This window comes from Anabrus simplex, chromosome 4, assembly GCF_040414725.1.
Source record: "Anabrus simplex isolate iqAnaSimp1 chromosome 4, ASM4041472v1, whole genome shotgun sequence".
In the NCBI taxonomy this organism is placed as follows: domain Eukaryota; kingdom Metazoa; phylum Arthropoda; class Insecta; order Orthoptera; family Tettigoniidae; genus Anabrus; species Anabrus simplex.
The window spans coordinates 365,744,286-365,760,910 of NC_090268.1; the positions used below are offsets into that span (position 1 = coordinate 365,744,286).

The following is a 16,625-nucleotide window of genomic DNA, read 5'->3' on the forward strand; positions in this document are numbered from 1 at the left end:
AACGTACTCAGTTTGTTATTCCAGATCCGCGACCTGTATTCCATTAGTTCGGTTTCGATTCCAGTTCTGAGTTTGTTTTTACGTATCCTGTCTTCATCGCGGTGGTAGGGTCCAGTTGCGTTTGTGTTGGTTGCGTCTGCATATTAGATCTTTAATGTGGGCCGGTATTTCGATGTTGGTGTGTTGTTTAGGTTTGTGTACCGGGATGCTCGCTGTTGTGGCTGCCTGGATCGCATTTATGAGTGTTTTTAAGGATTCATCCATTTGGGCTGGGTTTACTATTTGTATGTCCTCGGTCCCTTGTAGGAGTGAATCGAGTTTTCTTTCGAAGTTACCCATTTGGTTGCTTTATAGTTGAGTCGGCGCTTAGGGTTATTCTCATATTCCTCTGCGTTCACTTCCGGTGTAAATATCACTGGTCGATGCCTCGGCCCTAGGTCGTTTATGACTTTTATGCTGTGTCTTTGAGGAATATTCTTAAGGAAAAAGGCATTTTATAGTGTAGAAGAGTATCTAGAATGTGGTATTTCAAAAACTGACCTAATATAGGTAGCTAAAATAATTTTTCTAATGACTCAGGCATAATTACTAAGATATTGTATATAGATTATTTTTATTAATACTGACAATACCTAGTGTACATTTTCTGTACTTGATGGTGGAAGAATAAAATATCTAAATATCAGTAGGGCTATGTGTAGTATGTCATCAACCTGTTTGTTTGGCGCTAGGAACGTGGGTTCACTGGGGGCTGTTACCACATAGTCCTGGGATAGCATGTGGTTCTACAGCTTTGTGCCTTCTGAGTTAGGTCTGAGGCAGCCCTAGCTGGCGTGTTTTGAATTTAGGTCTCCTCCTAGGATCGTGTTTCGATTTAGCCTTAGTACTGTTTCAATGTCTTGTGTGTTAAGGCTTTTAGGTCTGGCGTATGCCGATGACATTGATGAGTGTTCTTCGCACTGGCATGGCAATTCCGCATGCCTCCAGCTCGATCAGTTCTGGTAAGTCTAGTTCCATATATTCAGTGTCCTTCCTTACCAGAACTGCCACCCGTCCGACTCTATTAGCCTTGTCGCTTCTGTGTAATTTGTAGCCTCTTATGATGAACTTCTTCCCCGGTGGGAGGAAGGTTTCTGTTAGGAGAGCTACGTGTATGGTATTCGCGGCTAGGAAGGCTTCTAGTTCGTATTTTCTTGACCTGACGCCCTGGCAGTTCCATATTAGAACTCGCTCTTGTGTGGTGTTGTTGTTATTATTTATATTATTATTCTCGTTGGGTTGTTCAGCCATCTAGGGTTAGGAGCTCAGAATCGCGTTCGCCAGGTCGTTTACTAGCGGCAGGTTCTCTCCAGGGGTGGAACTAGCCTGGGGCAGGCCCTATGGCAGCTCGGGATGTGCTTGTGTGGGCTTGACCTGCCTTTGGTTCCTTGCATGGGGCTGGGCCTTCTTTTATTATGGTTGGAGGTCTTGCTTTGGACGGTGGTGGGGGCTGGTTGAGCTGAGGGCCCAGGGTTGTGTTTACGCTCCGTCCGTGTAGGTTTAAAATTCAAGAGACCTCCTCCTGAAGGGCGCTGATTGCCTGAAGGGCCTTGTTTTTGGCCCTTTGTGCCTGAAGGGCCTGCAAGACCTAAAGGGTCCTTTTTGCTTGAGGGGCCTGTTTTCTCCTTGCGTGAAGCGCTTATGCCTGAAGGGCGAGCTTGGGCTTTAGGGTTGCCACACTTGTCACCCTTTAGCCCTTTGCCTTGATGGGCGGCTTCGAAGTCCCTGCGGCTGTGACAATCCTTGAAATTAGCTGCGTGTTTCCCCCCGCAATTAGCACACTTAGAGTACGCAGGGTCGCTGCCGTGGGGGCAGTTGCGGGACAAGTGGGAGGCGGCGCATCTGCGGCATCTGGCTCCATTCGGCATGCCGCCCCTGGATGGCCATGCCTCTGACACACTCCACATTGGGGGCCAGTGGCTGAGGGGCGGTACGGCTCAACCGACACCAGCATGTTCGCGAGCATCCGCATTTTCCGCAGATTGTCCGCTCCTGGGGTGTCTGCCACGGCAACTAGGAATAGGTTGCCCTTGGCTGGCCTATTTCCTGTTTGCATCCTCACCACGGAGAATGCGGGGATATCCTCCGCTTTCAGTGCAACCTGGATTTCGTCCGCATTGCTTCCGTTAATGGGGTCCTCACTACGAACCGCCTCATGGTGCTGTTGGGCAACACTTTTACAAAATTGATGTTCAGCCCTTTTAGCACCTCGATACCGATTTCATAGCTCTCAAAGCTTGACATGTGCAGTCGGATCACTTCATGCGCGTCTATTCTTGGCCGAGAGAAGTAATAATTTCTCTGTTCATGTGTTAGCTTTTTGAGGAGCTCCATTTCGAATTTCTTCGTGTCCTTGGTGTATACCGTAAGGGGAGGGGGGTTGACCCCTTACGGGTGACTGGTTTTGTTTGTGGAGGTGGGCTCTGCCGAGTCTGCCTCTTGTGTGTGTTGTGCTGAGGCTGGGTTGAGCCGATAGAAGTTTCTGTACCCTAGCACACGAGGGCGAAACGCTGGCAACCAAGAATGAGCTAGCTGGAAAATTTATAATGTCCAATAACGGACCATTTATATTGGTATTATAAATTTGCTCATTCAGGACAAATATTTCAGATTCCCTATGGGAATCAACATCTATATCATCTGATGGCCAAGCAGGCATCAATTTTTAGTGATGAGACAAAGTCTCTTAGTGCATTGGCACTGCCGGTGGTTCCAGTTAGCCTACGCAGTGGCCTCCACGGTATGCACTAGCCAGCGTATTGGTAGGTGTGCTAGGTACCAACTGATGAGCCCACCCTAGCACACGAGGGCGAAACGCTGGCAACCAAGAATGAGCTAGCTGGAAAATTTATAATGTCCAATAACGGACCATTTATATTGGTATTATAAATTTGCTCAATCAGGACAAATATTTCAGATTCCCTATGGGAATCAACATCTATATCATCTGATGGTCAAGCAGGCATCAATTTTTAGTGATGAGACAAAGTCTCTTAGTGCATTGGCACTGCCGGTGGCTCCAGTTAGCCTACGCAGTGGCCTCCATGGTATGTACTAACCAGCGTATTGGTAGGTGTGCTAGGTACCAACTGATGAGCCCACCCTAGCACACGAGGGCGAAACGCTGGCAACCAAGAATGAGTTAGCTGGAAAATTTATAATGTCCAATAACGGACCATTTATATTGGTATTATAAATTTGCTCATTCAGGACAAATATTTCAGATTCCCTATGGGAATCAACATCTATATCATCTGATGGCCAAGCAGGCATCAATTTTTAGTGATGAGACAAAGTCTCTTAGTGCATTGGCATTGCCGGTGGCTCCAGTTAGCCTACGCAGTGGCCTCCACGGTATGCACTAGCCAGCGTATTGGTAGGTGTGCTAGGTACCAACTGATGAGCCCACCCTAGCACACGAGGGCGAAACGCTGGCAACCAAGAATGAGCTAGCTGGAAAATTTATAATGTCCAATAACGGCCCATTTATATTGGTATTATAGGTAAACATTATGCGTTAGGTTTGCTTGCATTGAGTCAGGTATGCTGTCTGCTCTCTGCTCCTCCAGTGCTTTTCGTTTCCTGTTCTCGGAACACACTGTGCGATGAGTCACCCCCAGCTCTCGCTCGGCCGGGTCATTGACCGGAGCGAGGGCCGGTAGCGAGACGCTATGCACGCTTGTAGCGTTGAACCTTACTGACATATTCAATACATTATTACTAAAGAATAATATGTTGCCGATGGGGGTGGTAGGCGGGGGCAGCGCAGTGATAACTGCGCTTTGCCCTCTGCTGATGAATTGACGGCTGTAGAGTGGTCAGAGTGCTGTGATAATGACAGCTCCGCACTCTCCATCAGTTCACAACTAAGTATTTATTTATTTTCCACCTAGTCGATACAATGATTGCTTAAGGCAATTTAATAGTTAAAAGTGGTACATGTTTCATATATTATAAACATCTTCAGCCACATAACACTGTTTAGATGAAAAATACATAAATTGACAAAGTAATGCTTTAGAGGAAGTGCCCTTAAAATTTATGCTCTCCATCAGTTCTCGACGTTCTCCGTTGAGTGTCTGTATGGATCCAGGCTTGCCGACAAATTGCTCTTTCAGAAGTGAAGAATTGCTCTTGCCGGGGTAGAAAGCCTGGTCCTGTGTGTGTATCTGCTGGAACATTCTAAGGCAAGCTAGTGGACGCGGGATGATCCGTTGTAAAGCGGGTCCCTGGGCCACAGATTCCTTATCTAACCCTAGGTACCGAGAAGTGGTAACCGGTTGGGGCAGGTAGTGTATCCACTCAAAGTTCTCAGAAGGTCTCGGTGAGAGGAGAGGGACAGCGGAGCGATAGGCACATGCGTCCTCTCGCTAGCGCAGTCAAACTCATCCTCATACCGTGGAGGGCACTGCATAGGCTACTTGAAGCCACCAGCAGTGGCAATGCACTATGAGAGACTTTGTCTCACTTCCAAAAATTGATGCCTGCCTGGCCATTCGATGATATAGATGTTGATTCCCACAGGGAATATGAAGTATTTGTCCTGAATGAGTAAATTTATAATACCAATTTAATGGTCCGTTATTGGACATCATAAATTTTCCAGCTAACTCATTCTTGCTTGCCTGCGTTTCGCCCCTCTGTGCTAAGTTGGGTTCATCAGTTGGTACTTAGCTCACCCACCAAGACGCATGGCTAGTGCATACCGTGGAGGCCACTGTATAGGCTACTTGAAGCCACCAGCAGTGCCAATGCACTATGAGAGACTTTGTCTCACTTCCAAAAATTGATGCCTGCCTGGCCATCAGATGATATAGATGTTGATTCCCATAGGGAATATGAAATATTTGTCCCGAATGAGTAAATTTATAATACCAATTTAATGGTCCGTTATTGGACATTATAAATTTTCCAGCTAACTCATTCTTGGTTGCCTGCGTTTCGCCCCTATGTGCTAAGTTGGGCTCATCAGTTGGTACTTAGCACTCCCACCAAGACACATGGCTAGTGCATACCGTGGAGGCCACTGCATAGGCTGCTTGAAGCCACCAGCGGTGCCAATGCACTATGAGAGACTTTGTCTCACTTCCAAAAATTGATGCCTCCCTGGCCATCGGATAATATAGATGTTGATTCCCACAGGGAATATGAAATATTTGTCCAGAATGAGTAAATTTATAATACGAATTTAATGGTCCATTATTGGACATTATAAATATTCTAGCTAACTCATTCTTGCTTGCCTGCTTCAAGTAGCCTATGCAGTGTCCTCCACGGTATGCACTAGCCGTGCGTCTTGGTGGGTGTGCTAAGTACCAACTGATGAGCCCAACTTAGCACATAGAGGCGAAACGCAGGCAAGCAAGAATGATTTAGCTGGAAAATTTATAATGTCCATTAACGGACCATTAAATTGGTATTATAAATTTACTCATTCAGGACAAATATTTCATATTCCCTGTGGGAATCAACATCTATTTCATGCGATGGGCAGGCAGGTATCAATTTTTGGAAGTGAGACATAGTCTCTCATAGTGCATTGGCACTGCTGGTGGCTTCAAGTAGCCTATGCAGTGGCCTCCACGGTATGCACTAGCCATTTAACTTGGTGGGTGTGCTAAGTACCAACTGATGAGCCCAACTTAGCACATAGGGGCGAAACGCAGGCAAGTAAGAATGATTTAGCTGGAAAATTTATAATGTCCAATAACGGACCATTAAATTGGTAATATAAATTTACTCATTCGGGACAAATATTTCATATTCCCTGTTGTAAAACCTTTGATTATTATGTTTAATACATTTTAATTATTTTATTAAATGCTAAATGATCATTTATTAAATGTTAAATATGACTATTATATGGTTTCCCTGTAAATATGTATTATAAATTTGTGTAACCTCAAATACGCATTGTGTATAAGTTTAACCTCAAAATCTAAATAGTCGAAAGCTGTAGAAAACTCTATAATGTTCGTATATTAGGTGTATTCTGCTATAATTTGGTACATATGAAGGGTTCTGGAAACTTACTGTAAGGTTTGTTACTCAGATACATGTAGAACATTAGGAATGTCGAAGAGATTTCCATGTCTGTTGGTAAACAGTAATCAAAAGTTCGAGCTGGATCCATTACTGGAGTGCTCCATTCAACTAGCTGGTTGTTCGATGTTTCAAGTGTGCTCCATTTAGAGTGTTGTAAGAACCTTTCCAGAAATCAATAATTCTAGACGGTTGATCGAACAGTATATATCGAGCTGTCAGTCAGTGAGTGAGTCATTTCAAGGGAGTGTGTGTTACAGTGAGCGAGTCAGTGTTGTTGATATCTGTACTTGTCAGAATCGACTTCAGGGTACACCACATTTTAATTATTTTATTAAATGCTAAACTATCTTTTATTAAATTAAATGTTGTAGTGCCACTTGATCATCATCATCATCATCATCATCATCATCAATGTCCCACTCCAGTCACCCGGGTGTGGTTAACAAGCCTCCTCTACTCCTTTATGTCCTCCCACTTTTCCTGCTCCATTACTTCCACCATGTCCAATCCAGCTAGCTTCTCTAAAGTCCTTCCAAATCTGATCCATCCACCTTCTTCTCAGTCTTCCAACTGGTCTCTTTCCCGTAACTTCTCTTTCCAATTCCCTTCTTGCTACTCGTTCCTTTCCCATCCTTTTTTACGTGTCCGAACCATCTCAGTCTTGCTTTCTGTATGTTCTATACTAATGGTTCTATAGTTAGCTCTTCTCTGATTTTAATATTTTGTCTTCTTGTCTTTTTAACCGATGTTCTTAAAAATTTAATTTGTACTGCTTAGATCTTACTATCTTGTCTCTTATTAGTTACTAGCGTTTCTAGTCCGTATGTTACAATTGGTATGAAATACTGTGTATATAATGTTAATTTTGTTCTCTTTGGTATTTTGTCATCCCATAAAAGCTCTCTGACTTGATGATGAAATGTTGTACCTTTACTTAGTCTGTTATTAATTTCAGGGTTGATTTCATTACAGTAGAACCTTGATTCCCCATTTTTGGAGGGACCATTAAAATAAAACGTACAATACAGGAAAATGGAAAAACCGGGAATGAACGAAAACCATCAGCAATTTGGCTAAACATCACAAAAATGAAATATGTATAATTATAATCTTACAACACACCTAAACCAAACCAAACTACAGCCCCAACGGGCCTTTGCCTGCCAAAGCGACCGCTGCTCAGCTTGAAGGCCTGCAGATTACGAGGTGACGCGCGGTCAGTGTGACAAATCATCTCGGCCGTTATTCTTGGTGGGTCTCTAGACCGGGGTCGCCACCTAACCATTAAATAGCTCCTCAATTAAAGGTAATCACGCAGGTTGAGAGGACCTGGAACCAGCCCTTATATCCAGGTAAAAATGCCTGACCTGGCCGGGAATCGAACCCGAGCCTTCCGAATGAGAGGCAGGCAAATTAGACCCCGAAACCGACATAAAACATTAATTACCAGTACGCGAGTTCAAAATCTCGATACTTTATATTCAGTTTTACAGGGGAACCTTCATCAGTTTCCCGTGAAAATTTCGTTCAGTTCAGCAACTTTGATTAGCCAAACTCTTCGAAAAATCTAATACCGTCAACCCAAACGACACTCGTCCACAAGTAGTTTTTAATTCTCTCATCTAATAAAATAAAGCTAGATACAAAAGCGTCCAGCATAATGGCGAAATCCCTTCTTTTCTTAATCTTCCATTGTAATTTGGTCTCTACTTTGTGGCCAGTTTCTGGAAATCTTGTGCTGTACTACACCGACTATTAAAGGTTATGTTGAACTCGATAACGGTTTCGAAGGTAAGTATCGATTCTCAAAAGTTCTCGAATGCGTTATATTCAATTCTGCCCATCACTAATCCAAATAGATCAAGTTGCCTATTATCTTTAGAAATGAGCCTTACACCTAGAATTTCATGTGTCTCATCTTTAACTTTTTCGTAGCTTACAAATTCTTCTTTCACCAGAATGAATACTCCCCCTCCCACCATTCCTATCCTATCTCTACGATACACACTCCAGTTCCGTGAGAAAATTTCTGCATCCATTATATCATTTCTCAGCCATATTCAACTCCTTTTACAATATCTGGTAAATATATACCTATTAAATTACTCAATTCTATTCCTTTCTTTACAATACTTCTAGAGTTCAACACTAACAATTTTATGTCATCCCTACTTGATTTCCAGTTCCCTGTTCCCTTATTACCGCTCCCTAGGCCATCCCGTTTCCCTGAATGTACCTCCCTATTACCCTTCCAAACAAATTTCCTAACTTATACGTACCACTGCGGTTTAAGTGAAGGCCATCTGAGTGCAGATCCCTATCTCCTACCCACCCATTAGGATCTAGAAATTTCACTCCCAGTTTCTCACATACCCACTCCATAGTCTTATTTAAATCCCCAATCACCCTCCAGTCAGTATCCCTCCTACACAGTATTCCACTAATAACAATCTCCGCTTTCTTAAACTTCACCCGTGCTGCATTTACCAGATCCCACACATCTCCAAATATGTTGGTACTTATATCAGCTTGCCTTACGTTGTTGGTACCAACGTGGAACACTACCACCTTCTCCTTCCCCTCCTCCCTCTCTTCTACTTTCCTCAATATCTGCCTCAACCTAATTCCTGGATAACATTCTACCCTGGTTCCCTTTCCTCCACACACTTTCCCCATGTGTCTAACGATAGAATCCCCCATGACCACAGCCTCAACCCTACCCACCTCATTTGATCCCCTCCCCTCCTGGTCAGCCCTATCTTTCTTGATAGCTGCAGAAGCTACTTCCTCCTCCCTTTTCTCCTTCCCATGACCCTGTTCCACCTGTCTTTTCCTATCCTCTACTCTACATTTCCCTTTCCTACCTTTTCCCTTCCTCCTACTTCCACACATCTCAGCAACAGTTCCCTGTCCCTCATCTTCCCTCTGTTGTTCTACCTGGAGTGACTCGTACCGATTTCGCACAGGCAGCTGTCCTGAATTCTGACCCTGAATAGAGCCCTTAGCCTGCAATCTCCTTCTCCTTAGAACATTAGACCACCTGTCTTCTACAACTCCCCCCTTTCCTTCCCCTCCCTCTTGTACACCTACTGTAACCTGTACATTGTTATCAGGTTCTCTTCTTTTCCTCCATCTATTATTTCCATTTTCTTATCTCCTTCTTCCTCTGAGCAGTCATCTTCATTAATTTTTTCAAAATACTTTGCCATCACCTTCTGAAGATCCTTTTCGTCATGTACTATGGATCCATCTTCTCTCTGTAATGCCTTGATTTTGTTCTCGATTTATTCTTTTCGATTTTATTACTCTGTATAATAGTTTCTGATTTCCTCGAGTATCTTGCTCAATTTTGTTGGTAAACTCTCCCCAACATTTCTCCTTTTCTTCCTTGATACTTCTCTTTACTTGCAGTTTCAATATTTTGTATTCTACATGTAACCTTTCCATCTTATTCTCATCCCTGTGATACATATTTTGCTTTTCCTTATCCATTTCTTTCTTCACTTATTCCTTTCTTTTATTTCTTTTTTTATTTTGTTTGTCCACCACTATGTCTCCTTTCCCTTACTTTCACTGCCACTTGCTATTGTGTGTATGTGTGTGTTGATTTACAGTAGTGACAATAAAGTAGTTTACACAAGGATGTGAACGTGTACTCATGTGATATTTATTTACGTCAAATAAAATCGCATTTGGGAGCGATAACTTAACTTACAAAAGATTATGGAAGTGTTGTTCTTCCTGGGTTATACAGGAACTGCATCTGGAAACCACATTCTGGCTGACGCGAGTGAGTTCTCCCACTGTAATATTTCTGATTTTATTCGTAATGTTTTCTTTCAGTTCCTCCAATGTGTGAGGATTTGTTCAATACAATTTTTCTTTCAGTTTATCCTACAAGTAAAAATCTCACACTGTTAGATCTGGGGAACGAGGGGGAAGTAGACCAGCACTGATCACTCTGTCTGCAAACACTTCCGAGATTGTAAGAAGGGAATCTTCTGCTGTATGAGCAGGGGCTGAATCTTGTTGAAACCACCCAAACAATTCTTCTTCTTCCATTAACTGATGGAAGAACTGCGTCAAAATGTCATCTTCGTACCTCTCTGCATTTACTATTGTCTCGAAAAAAATACACCCAATAATTCGTCTTGCACTAACAGCACACCAAACACCAATCTTCCTATCATATTGAGGAACTTCATAAACACCATTAGGATTGTCTGCACACTAATAGCGAGAGTTATGACGTTCACACAGCCATTAAGATGAAACAGACCTCATCTGAAAAGAACACGGGCTGTGGGTCGAATAAACGATCATTCAATGATGCAAGATACCACTCACAATATCTCACTCTTGTAGCTGGATTAGCAGGTTTTTAAACAGTGGGCCCGTGTAGACCTGTATGGTTTGATGTGTAACAGCTTTGTAGCTCTGTGTGCAGAAGATACCGAAGCCCCTCCTTGTTGTGCTAATTTTGTGAGTGATTTTTTCAGTGACCGTTCAAGATTTGCACCACTGTCATCTAGCTTTTCCTCTGTTAAAACTGTTCATGTGTGTGCATGTTTTTTATTGAGCACTGAGCCAGTAGTTTCAAATTTATTTACAATTATGTGAATCTGTACTCATGATGGTGGCCTTTCATCAGGAAATCGCTTGACAAATACATCACATACCCGTCGAGCTGACTCGTACTTAAAATAACATTTACATATGAAAATACAGTGTTGCAATAATAACTGGCTCACCATCTGAACAACTGAGATTCAGACTGGTGTCTGATGCTTGCCAGGTCGAACACGTGCAGGCTGCTTGCAAGGTCAAGAACTATGCGCACCCCTCCCATACTACAGCTGCCATAGCGCAGAGTACAAACACCGTGCGTTTGGTCTGGGTTTATATGAGAGACCCTGTATGTGTTGGTCAGGAACATATTTCTTTCTGGCTTCATATTTCCTGCTAAAGAATTCAAACCTGTAGCACTTGTCTACTATCTGCGTCTCACGAGAAGTCACGGCAGCTTGTAGTTACGGCAAGAGTAACAGACAAACAGCTACAAACATCAGTCGTGATAGACAATGTGAACTCCCTGAATCAGTGCATATTCCTTATCAACCTGTCCATAATGCAGTACGTACAGTATATCTTCTGCTGTATGAGTCGGGGCTGAATCTTTTTGAAACCACCCAAACAAAAGAACTGCGTCATCGTGGTACCTCTTGGTACTTCTTTGCCTGAGGTCGTAAGTGAACTTTAAGACATTGTATCATGACAAAAGATCATAACCATAAAAAATTTGTTATTATATATAGTTTAATATTATAATTATTCCTGCATTGACTTTGTCTATTATACATATCTATGTTTTAGTTATCACATAATCTGTTAAATTTATTTGGCTGAAGATGGCCACTAAGTGGCTGAAACTAGTCCCAAGGCTTATGTAATATCATTTACTTGGTATATTGTATTGAAAAGGTGGACCCTCCTTGTCAAATTATTATTATTATTTATTTATTTATTTATTTATTTATTTATTTATTTTATGTCACCCTTAAAACTAAAGGAATTATTGTTAAAATGTTGTGTAGTTACAGTTAAAATTAACCTATTGTAAAGGCAAAGAAATTGAGAATGGTTATGACATGACATGATTGACATCACAGAAATGTGTAGGTCATAAATTTGTAAAAATATACAACTCATATTTTTCAATTATTGTTCCCTCAGGTCTGAAAGTGATGCAGTTTAAATTTTGAAAATGTTTCCAGTACCTACTGTTCTAGTCTAAATATACATGAATTAGACACAGTGGACTGAATGGATTGTTGCATGCTTAGAAATTCATAAGATGCAATATGCAAAATATTCATAATGTCTGCTCTTCTAGGAAAGGACACGGGACAACTCGAAAGAAGCAGAAAGTTTTAGAGAACAGTTTAACTCGTGCAGTAATGAATATGTGGAAGAAATCTTATCACCTCACTTTGGAGGAATCATGCAGTTTGTAAAAGAAGGAGAAGCTTTAGTGGAGAAAGGACAGGTGGATGAACTGAAAAAGCAGGAAAGTAAGTACCATTTGTCATAAAAACAGTCCATGTACTTTCAGAGATAAAACATTGAATTTAATTCATCAGTTGCTTGGTAGTTTTTTCTCTGTAAAGGCATGGTAGTTGAGTGTCTTCTCACTAATGTTATTGTAGTTCATCCCAGTTGATGTAGATGAAATTTTCAAAATGAAAAGGCCTATCCTATTTGTTTGAACTCCACTTTAAAATCTATCTAGTCTGACCATAAATTGCTATTGTGTGTGAAAAATGGAAATAAGTCACAAAACTGTACTTGTGAGAGAACATTGAAGTTCGGGCATTATTTTTGCTCGGTTACTGAAAGGTTACTGTGGCTCCAATGTTAGTACTTATTGTTTATCGTTAATGTGTTTATGGCTGTAAATATAATGCTAAAGGAAAAGTTGCTAAATGTGATGCAGGAAAGGGGGTTTTAGGTGATGTATCTCTTTTTGTACGACAGACATATACCATAACTCTTTTTACATAAGACAATTTATTCAAGAAAAAGTTGTTAACATACAATGGTAATACAATTTATGAAAGTACGGGTGGCATCAAAGGCAAAGGGAGGAGATTGACCATTAATTTGAAACAAATTATTTTGATAAGTTTCTGGCAACAGCAAAGAGCACATAATATGTTACAGATTTATGTAAGCAAGTCTCATATATGATTGCCACCTGCACTTAAATTAGACTTAAAGAAACCACGAACCTACTACACTGTCATGGCAGTGGGAGAGGTTATACTTCCACGTGGCGCAGGTTGCCGGCAGACTTGAGTGAAATAAAATAGCTCTCATGGACCAAACACACAACCCCATGTGGGTGAGGGATTCAGATGAAGAATACACCCACGGTATCTCCTGCCTCTCATAATAGAGGACTAAAAGGGGTGACCAAGGGATGCTGAATTTTGAACCCTGAGATTACCTGTGACTAGTACCATCATGCGACAAACTCTATGAGTCAACGTTTCTTGTGATTAGTACCACTGTGTGGGGAATACCATGGGTCTATGGGTGGATCACTATGAATTTACAGTATCCGTGTGTAGTATCTGCCACTATGACAGATGCTCCCTTCTGTCCAGGTTCGGTTGGAACTCCCCAGGGAGAAAGAAAGAAGCTACATTATTGATGGGCTGTCTGAAACGAGGTCTCAAGATTTCTCAAGACTAGCACAGGCACTATTTCTCAGGAGAAATTTCGAGAGATTTCGAGAGCATTGTCCCTGCATTGTGTGGTGAGCAGCGTGTCTTAGGCTTGTAGGTAGACTAGCCGATGTACCCGTGCTTCACTATGGAATTCTACAATGTATACAGAATTCTAGCTTAGGTAGTGTATGCGTTGTGAGCAAGATTGTATTAAATTGCATAGCTCTTAACATTACCGTAGAAACGCGATGGGAAGTCACCAAACATCTTTCCTCATATGAAGACTGAGGGAATTTTCACTGTAATGCTAGACCCAATTTCACACCATCAGTCATAATCAGGTTGGGATGTTTTCATTATAATGCCTTTTTACATCCTCAGAAAGACTGTCTTTAGTGGTTTTCCCAACTGAAATGAACATACAATGGCGTCAATAGGAATGGCGCGATTGAAAGCAATGCTTTCATATTACGAAATACTCGTTCAAATTAAACACCACACATTTTCTCACTTTTAACGAGCAGGACTACGTTGCCTATCTAACAGTTCAAAGTTCCAGACCTGGAATGACTAAATCGCAGACAGCCGTGATCGGTGAACCCTCTTCGGCTTTCTTCGGCGGGGAGAGGGTCGAATAGTGGAGACTCCCAGGGCAAAAACTATGCCCAATTACTATTCTGTTAGCTAGGAGTACCCGATGAGTCGGAAAATATCAATTCACTACACTGGCGGCGGAAAAATCTATCTGACTTTAAAGCAAATTTTTCCTCCAAGCCAGAAGAGAAACCCCCTCTTCACTGCTAGTTTGGAATAAATTGAATGTAGAATTTAATAAAAGTGAAGGGAAAGAAGCTTTTCTTAAGAAATGGCTCTTTTCAGAGTTGATTTTTGAGTTATTTAGTGAATATTGTCATGCTATCATTTGGAAAAGTCCTAAATTGTTATTCTAGACCAGGCCATACTACTACTACTACCACGGGCGCCCATAGGATAGTTTGTAGGGGGGTCCTAGACTTGGGGGTATGTAGTATTTTTAATATTTTGGAAGATGAATGGCGACTTGTATTCTACGGTAGAGTACCACGCACCGTATCCCCTACCACTTCTACGTAATACCGATGTTTAAATCATTTTCTTGAAAGAAAAACACCTGACTATATTACATTTTTTTCCTTTCCCTGAGAGCTGGGCGGTGGGGAGGGGTGCATCCCCACCTTGCCCCGGGTATGGGCGCCCATGACTACTACTACTACTACTACTACTACTACTACTACTACTACTACTACTACTACTAAGTGAGGCTCTGCCTTAATTATGCACACTGCTCATTCAAAACAGCGTGTCAGAGTAGGGATCGAATAGATGAAATACTATGATGATCCAGTATGTTACGTACCAGCTGTATTAGAAAATGTATGAACCAGAGAAATGGCATGCTAAAGAAGAAAGTTTTCTAACTCCCTGGCTATTTCCCGCCAATATTCAGTCAGGCTGTTATACTCGGTACGCAGCAGTAATCCCATCTATCGGAGTTGAGAGGCAGCATAAAAGACAAAGAACATCACAATAAACAATGGTCAATGTAATGTTATTGTTGATCAATGTTATGCACTTTCGATATTATAGGCCTTCACATTTTGTTTTCTTCCGACTCTTAAATACCACTCTTATCATAGTCTGTACTGTAAAACTGAATAAAAGATAAATGATCAGAAATTGTATTCTCTACAACTTTTTTTATATAGTACTTTGAATATAGTATATAACATTGGTATTTAAAAATTACGTTTTAAGCACCTTCCCCTAAACTACAATTTCTTCCAGGATGAATAAAATTGGTTATAGCTTAGACTGTAGTTCCTTATTCCCCGACTCTATATACCGATTTTCATTAAATTCTGTTAACCCATTTTCTCGTGGCTCGGCTTTGATATGGACTTAGCAACAAAAATACAAATTCATGAATATCTGTGTTATCATAGCCGATACGGTAAAAATGTATAAGACATAAATGGTTGGAAATTGAATTCTCTATAACTTTGGTTATGTAGTATTTATCGATGCGATAACTAATAATATAAATATTTGAGAATTACATTTAGGCTTTCCCCTAAACTACCATTTCACTCAGCGTAAATAAAATTACTTATAGCTTAAATTGTAGTGGCTCATTCTCCAACTTTCCACACCAATTTTCAATGAAATATGACCACTAATAACATAAATATTTAAAAATAAAATTTTAGGCCTTCCGCTAAACTACCATTTCCTCAACGTGAATAAAGTTATTCATAGGCTAGATTGTAGCGACGTATTCCTTGACTCTGAATACCAATTTTTATGAAGATAGGACTATTAAAAACATAAATATTTGAAAATTAAATTTTAAGCCTTCCCCTAAACTACCATTTCACTCAGTGTGAATAAAATTATTTATGACCTAGATTGTAGCGACTTATTCCCCGACTTTGCATACTGATTTTTATTAAATTCTCTTTATCCGTTTTCTAGTGATGCGTGTACAGACAGATAGACAGACAGACAGACAGACAGACAGACAGACAGAAATTACGGAAAAGAAAAAAAGTGCATTTCCTGGTTACTGTGGACATGACCGATACAGAAATACCATTCTTTTCAAATTCTGAGCAATGTACAGACAAAACTCTTATTTTATATATATAGTTGGAGCTGAATGTTGTTTGTGCCGTGTATGCAAAGAGCCAACCACAGGCCTTCTCCATTCCGTAAATATGTGTTAACAAGTGACTAGTATGTTAATTTCTTTCATTTCTACCAAGGTCTATTTTGACGCAGTATAATATAATTATAAAGGATACGCATTCTGACATTGTATGCAGTGGTAAGTTCACGAATGAGTAGGCTAAGTACAGAAACTGAACGGCTACTGTAGGTACACCTACGTGGATATTCGAAGCGTGCATTATTCGAACTCTAGACGGGGCAAGATACACTTTGCTGCACATGTAACCACCATTACGCATGAGTGAATCACGTATTCCAAAATGCCTGAGTTTGCTCCAATTCTTTTGATAGGTAGGTGTACATTGTTATCAGACCCCACATTCAATATCATATGACAACTGCTTGTACTTACCGATATTTTGATGATGAAGGAAATAATTCCTTACATTGTTATAGAGTATTTGTGTCATAATTAGGTACTTCGGTAGAGGTTAGTGCAATGTGTAATTGTGTCTAATTGTACGCAACAACTTTACGACGATGTCCTCAACATAACATAAGTCATGGATGTCGGTTGTTTTGAAGGCGCCACATAGCACACTCCAC

At 41.0% G+C, this 16,625-nt stretch overlaps 1 protein-coding gene across 6 annotated transcripts in view; it reads left to right on the forward strand.

The window, feature by feature from the left end:
* Vps52 (vacuolar protein sorting 52) overlaps positions 1 to 16,625 on the forward strand; it is a 183,991-nt gene that overhangs the window by 156,235 nt on the left and 11,131 nt on the right. For all 6 annotated transcript variants that reach the window (XM_067145795.2, XM_067145799.2, XM_067145801.2 and 3 more), the window contains one exon: positions 11,978 to 12,155. In XM_067145795.2, coding sequence (XP_067001896.1) covers positions 11,978 to 12,155 — 178 coding nt within the window. The remainder of the gene's footprint in view (positions 1 to 11,977; positions 12,156 to 16,625) is intronic.